Source organism: Filicampus tigris, chromosome 15 (assembly GCF_054856515.1).
Source record: "Filicampus tigris isolate MCC_2025a chromosome 15, RoL_Ftig_1.0, whole genome shotgun sequence".
NCBI classification, from domain to species: domain Eukaryota; kingdom Metazoa; phylum Chordata; class Actinopteri; order Syngnathiformes; family Syngnathidae; genus Filicampus; species Filicampus tigris.
Window position 1 is genome coordinate 17,180,644 of NC_141231.1, and position 5,657 is coordinate 17,186,300.

General features: G+C 43.6%; 1 protein-coding gene across 2 annotated transcripts; it reads left to right on the forward strand.

The window, feature by feature from the left end:
• Positions 1-200: 200 nt before the first annotated feature.
• LOC147135787 (dynein axonemal intermediate chain 2-like) lies at positions 201-5,222 on the forward strand. Of its 2 annotated transcripts, none has more exons than XM_086054210.1 (12): positions 201-538; positions 869-1,030; positions 1,139-1,260; positions 1,355-1,497; positions 1,558-1,671; positions 1,757-1,896; positions 1,963-2,085; positions 2,535-2,758; positions 2,917-3,052; positions 3,123-3,269; positions 3,352-3,522; positions 5,021-5,222. In XM_086054210.1, the coding sequence occupies exons 1-12, from the start codon at positions 356-358 to the stop codon at positions 5,030-5,032; spliced, it is 1,677 nt and encodes a 558-aa protein (XP_085910336.1). In that variant the 5' UTR covers positions 201-355; the 3' UTR covers positions 5,033-5,222. The 2 variants fall into 2 exon arrangements, with proteins under 2 accessions (XP_085910336.1, XP_085910337.1); XM_086054211.1 differs by having other exon boundaries at positions 392-538; positions 769-1,030.
• Positions 5,223-5,657: the final 435 nt, after the last annotated feature.

Consider the following 5,657-nt stretch of genomic DNA (forward strand, 5'->3'; position numbering starts at 1 on the left):
AAGTAAGACTGTAATTCATGTCTGGGATCGTTTGTGTGGCAACTGAAACAAACATTTGAAAACAAATAAAGAAAATATACATCACAACATGTCACAGTTTGTGCCTTTGACACGATGTTTTAATCACTGCGACAATAAAGCTTTATGTATAAACCTTTACTTCAAAGATTAGTTAGGTTTGATGTGATTTTGCCCTTTCAGGACATCCTTTCTGTATCTAGTAAATGTAGTAACTGTAACAACAATGGTAGAAGCCAAGAACAATTGACTTGCTTGCGCTTTCCCACTCACATATCTGGATTCAGTGCAATCATTCCTACCTTTCTGACCTTCATTGAAGGCATCTCTCAGTGGGATGGAGATTGTTCATGAATATGTGAAGCTCCGCAGTGACTTTGGTCGCCAGTGTCTTTTTTCGGACCGTCACGTGGAGATGCTAGTCGATGTTCCTCCCAACCCAAAGCTGGCATTGCAGTTCGTTCTGAAGGAGACGAGAGACCTGGGAGTGCAAGGCTGCTGGGAAATGTCGGAGCATGAGGTGACTGAAACGTCTCTCCGTAACGTCAGATCATCGCAACGGATCTGTTTGAAATGAAAAACAAGGAGTTTCAGTGGATACATTCTGATCAAAGTGTAAAAGCGATCAGCTACACATACACAGAAGATATGTTTAATCTATTTGGGTTTATGCAGGGAAATTAAATAGCTAAAAGTGGAATTAGTTTTTGAACCAGATTTCCTTAAGGCTTGGTTATTGCAAACCTACAGGGTCAAGATATGATTCAGACCAAACGAATAAACCAACTGGGTGCTGGAAAGATGTCAGCGCACTTCTTGAAACAGGCCTGTTGATAACGATTACTTCCAGGTTAACACAGAAAGGTTTGAGTATGACACCCTGGGAATAAATCATGTGGAAGGCGGGTGGCCCAAAGATATCAACTCACTAGAGATGGAACAAACTATTCGTTTTAGAAAGAAGGTGGAGAAAGATGAAATCTACATGAATAGCATCCTGGTGCTAGGTGAGGTAAGTTCACAAATGAGTCCACGTGCACCTTTCCTTCAAGAGATAACCTGTTATTTCTACAACAACCAGTTCCCTCAAAAAAATCTCTCTAAACGTGCTGTGATTCAGCTTGTAGGAAAATGTGTTGGACAGAACAACGCTGTGGACATCTACCAAGAGTACTTTAAGGATGAAGAATTGCTGGATGAGATACAGGAAGCCCCTTCTGCGAAGATCGTCAATAAATACAGGTACTGTTGGCCTTCTTCAAGTAGCTACCAATTTTTAACCCTCTACTGTTAACTACTGCTTCTAAATGTTGTTAATTATAAAATATTTCTTCAGAGATCCGAACCATGATAAAAGAAACATCACCTGTCTTTCTTGGGAACCCAATGGAGGCTCAAAGCTGGCGGCTGCTTGCTCCTGCCTTGAGTTGCAGAATTCCACAGCTGACTTGAGCAAAGACTCGTACATCTGGGACATTGGTGGGTAAAATAGACAGATGCATTGAAAATCAGTCTCTCAGTACTGTGTATGTGTTGCAGAGAGCCCTAACCACCCTCAGACTATTCTCAAACCGACATCTCAACTCATCTGTCTGGTTTACAACCCTCAGGACTTGCACACTCTTGTCAGTGGGTGCCACAGTGGACAGATTAGTGGGTTCTGTTAAAAAATGAATAAAAATACACTGATGATTCTCTCTAAACATGCTCATCCTCAACGAGGTGTCCTTTCTTTCAGTGTTATGGGACATCCGTGTTGGTCAACACCCAGTGGCGGTTTCCCCGTTGGAGCAGAGTCACACGGACCCCGTTTACAAGATCATCTGGTCGCAATCCTCCACTGAGACAGAAGCCTTCTCTGCCTCCACAGATGGACAGGTTGGAATGTGTGTGTATGTGTGTGCGTATTCAGCACAACTGATTGAGCACTGTCTTCCAAAACAGATTCTGTGGTGGGATGTCCGTCAACTGAGTGAGCCCACAGGGCGGCTGATTCTGGACCTCAGTAGGAAGGACAACCTAGACACATCTTTAGGAGCCATCTCTATGGATTATGACGTTACCATGGTTAGTTTCTGTCCTTCCGAAATTGTCAGCATATTTTGAAATGGATGTCGAAAAAACAAGTGGGTCACATGCTTCGGGAGTGAGGCTAGGTGTTACGGTTCCGGAGTAATTTGGAATCAGGAAGGACTCAAAAACAGGAAACTCAGATCGACTTAGGCAAAAAATAGTTTATTTAAAATGAAACAAAAAATTGCGAAACCGACAAAGTTCAAACTGGTATAGAAAAACCAGGAAAACGAGAATAACAAAAGACGCTTGCAAAAAGCAAGGACAAAAATAACGAAACTTGCTTGTCATGCCAAGACACGAATACAATCTGTAGGTATGTATAAAGTATACCCAAACATCCTGTCTCCATGGTGCCCAATTTCACGCCTAGCTGATGAATAAAATCTCTCCAAAAGTATGACGCTTTGAAACTCACTAAAACTGTCTTCCTGTGTCTACAGCCAGACACATTCATGGTCGGGACAGAACAGGGAGCTGTTGTGTTATGTAACAGGACGGCTGAGTCTCCGACTGAGAAGATTGTATGTACATACGATGGCCACCATGGACCCGTCTATGCCATCCAGAGGAACCCTTTCTTTTCCCAAAACTTTCTCACCGTGGGAGACTGGGGGGCCCGCATTTGGTCAGAGGAAATCAAGGAGTCATCTATCATGTGGACAAAGTACAATTTTACGTTGTTATATGTTTTGCCCACTCTTGGTTTCCATTTTTTTTGCTGGCATACTGGTCTGTCATTGTTGTTTCTGTTCACACCCTCTTGGTTGCTTGAATCTCTGGTGTTTTGGGTAGCAGTCAATGATCAGTCTTTGTTGTGATCAGGCACCAGACGGCATACTTAACAGATGCCTGCTGGAGTCCTATCAGGCCCTCAGTCTACTTCACCGTGAAGATGGATGGTGTGCTGGACATTTGGGACATCTTGTTTAAGCAGAACGACCCCACTCTTAGTGTCAAGGTGTTAAGAAGTTGTCTCATGCTTCGATGAAGACCTTTTTCTTGCTAAATAAACCAGACGTTTTTTTCAGGTGCGCGATGAAGCTATGTGTAGCCTCCAGGTCCATGAGGGTGGGTGCATGGTAGTTTGCGGTTCTCAGCTTGGTGTTGTGTCTCTGATGGAAATCTCCAAAGGACTGTGCACCCAACAGCATAATGAGCAGAGCCTCCTGGGCGAGGTGAGATATACCGAATGTTGAGTAACTTTTTCAATAGTTAATGTCAGAGATGCAACGCTGTGCATCCATTTCGCTATTGTAGATGTTGGAACGTGAGACAACGCGCGAAAGGATCCTCAGGGCACAGAGAGGTGGGGACGAGGATGAGAACATCGAGGAAAGTCAAAAGGAGCTGATCCTCAGACCTGAGTATGATTTCCACAATCTGGTGGAGTCAGAGCAGAGGAGGAAGCAATGGGAGTCGAGACAGCGGGTAAAGTTACATTGACATCATTTAGTTGAAGTGAAATCCCGACAGGAAGTATGTGTGAACGGTGAGAGATGCTATGAATTTAGGACCACTACTGATTAGTACGTTTTTGAGTCACATTATATCATAGCAGATCCCTTCTACTATGCATACATGACATTAGGTGGCTGTTGGAGCTTATGATGACATCAGAGCAAGCTGATTGGATATCCATCCAGCAATACATTTTCTTTGGCTGATCCAAGGTCGGGTTGCGGGGGCAGCATTAAGATGGGAAGCCCAAACTTACTTCTCCCCAGCCACTTTATCAAGCTCTTCCGGGTGGATCTTAGGCATTCCCAGGCCAACCAGGAAATATAGTCTCTCCAGCATGTCCTGGGTCGTCTCCAGGGCTTCCTACCAGTAGGCTGTACCTGGTGTGCACCTTACCAGAACAGAACAGTGGCACTAGTCTGAGCCCTGAGTGGATGATAATGGCCGAGAGCCACAACACCATGCAGAGGAATTTCATATAGACCAATTATATTAATGTTCCGTTCTTTCAGTTATGACCTACAGCATGACCATGGGCAATGATTGGAAAGTAGATTGACCAGTAAATCCAGAGCTTCGCCTTTGGGTTCAGCTCTTGACTAAGATAACCCAATGCAGCATCCGCATCATTTCAGATGCTCTACCACTCTGCCTGTCTGCCTTGCGCTCCATTCTATGTTAACTTGTGAGCAAGACCCCAAGATGCTTGGATTCCTCCACTTGGGGCAGAATCTTATATCCAACCCGGAAGAAGCACTCCACCCTGTTCAGACAGGGGACCATGGCCTCGGATTTGGAGGTATTTATTCTAATCCCGAGTGACACATGGCTCCAATTTGCTTCTGCAAGAGCTGGAAGATTGCGGGTTGATGAAGCTAACAGAACCACATCTGAAAAGCAGACACCAAACCAGTGGTCTCCAATGTCCATGTGATGTTTTATAGGTTCTGTCAAACAAGGCAGCCCATCGAACATCCAGAGCCTTTGCGAACTCAAGGCTGAGCTCATTTACCTTCAGGACCCTATCACAGAGGAGCTTTCCAACCAAATCGGCTTTCCTTGAAGCCATTCGACAATTGCATTTTTTGCTTCAGCAACCCACAAAGCTGCAATCCGCTTGGCTTGCCGATACCCATCAGCTCCAAAAAAAATAAAAAAATAAAGCCTAGTAGAATTTAATGTTGATGGCATCCCTCACCTCATGTGCTCCGGCGATCTGCATCAATGTGGTAGAAAACAAGTCTCCTTGGTTCACTAGGGCCCACAAACCTCTCCACCACAACAAAGTGACAGCACAGCGAAAATACTGAGCAAGATGTAATCTGTTGACAAATTTTTACCGCAACAGAAAAGTCTTTCAGGCATTCAACCAATAAAACAATCTAATTTTGGCTTTTTATGACCATGTTTATCACATCTAAGATGAAAGCTGTTCTTACCTTCTTCATCTTTCTTTTGCCTAACACAGCACTACTCATAGATGGGAGAAGCAGACGGCAGATGACAACAAGAGTCCCAAGAAGTAGATGAACTCGCAGAACTTCAACATGGTGCTCAGCAAGCTGTCATAATTTCTCAATTCAGCCAATCGTTATGTTGTAGGAGCACTGTTTTGCTTCAACCATCTTGTCGCTACAGATTTTAGCATTAAATAAAGTCAGACATCAACAGCTTCCATTTCAGATTATTCTATTATTTTAAAGCAAGAAACAGATTTTGAATTCCTGTATGTCCGACACCTCTACTATTGAGGTAGGCAAGATGAAAGGGCGACTCCCTATTATTTCATTGCTGTCCATAACATTCACTAGTAAACCCTTCTGGGATTCCTGCACTTTGTCAAAGAGGACCAAATGAAACTGAAGTGGATTGAAGCATCAAGGGTCAAAGGTCCAATCAGTGTAAATTCATTAATCTTTAGTTACAATTTAATAATAATGTAATATTATGAATACATTTGGGGACAGCTGGAGGAGTGTGTGTGTGAGAAGTAGACTGCAAGACTGAAAAATAAAGACTTTCAAGGACCGCAATCGTTTCACCAAACACAGAGGAACTGTAGTTGATATATTGTAGCATGGATGAGCAAGCAGAAGAGACGCCCA

Bases quoted from the DNA above. Each gene is read 5' to 3' on its own strand.
- LOC147135787 (XM_086054210.1), top strand. From the start codon at position 356: ATGGAGATTGTTCATGAATATGTGAAGCTCCGCAGTGACTTTGGTCGC. The intron at 539-868 runs GTGACTGAAACG...GATTACTTCCAG, and splicing joins GGGAAATGTCGGAGCATGAG to GTTAACACAGAAAGGTTTGA. The intron at 1,672-1,756 runs GTGGGTTCTGTT...CCTTTCTTTCAG, and splicing joins GTGCCACAGTGGACAGATTA to TGTTATGGGACATCCGTGTT.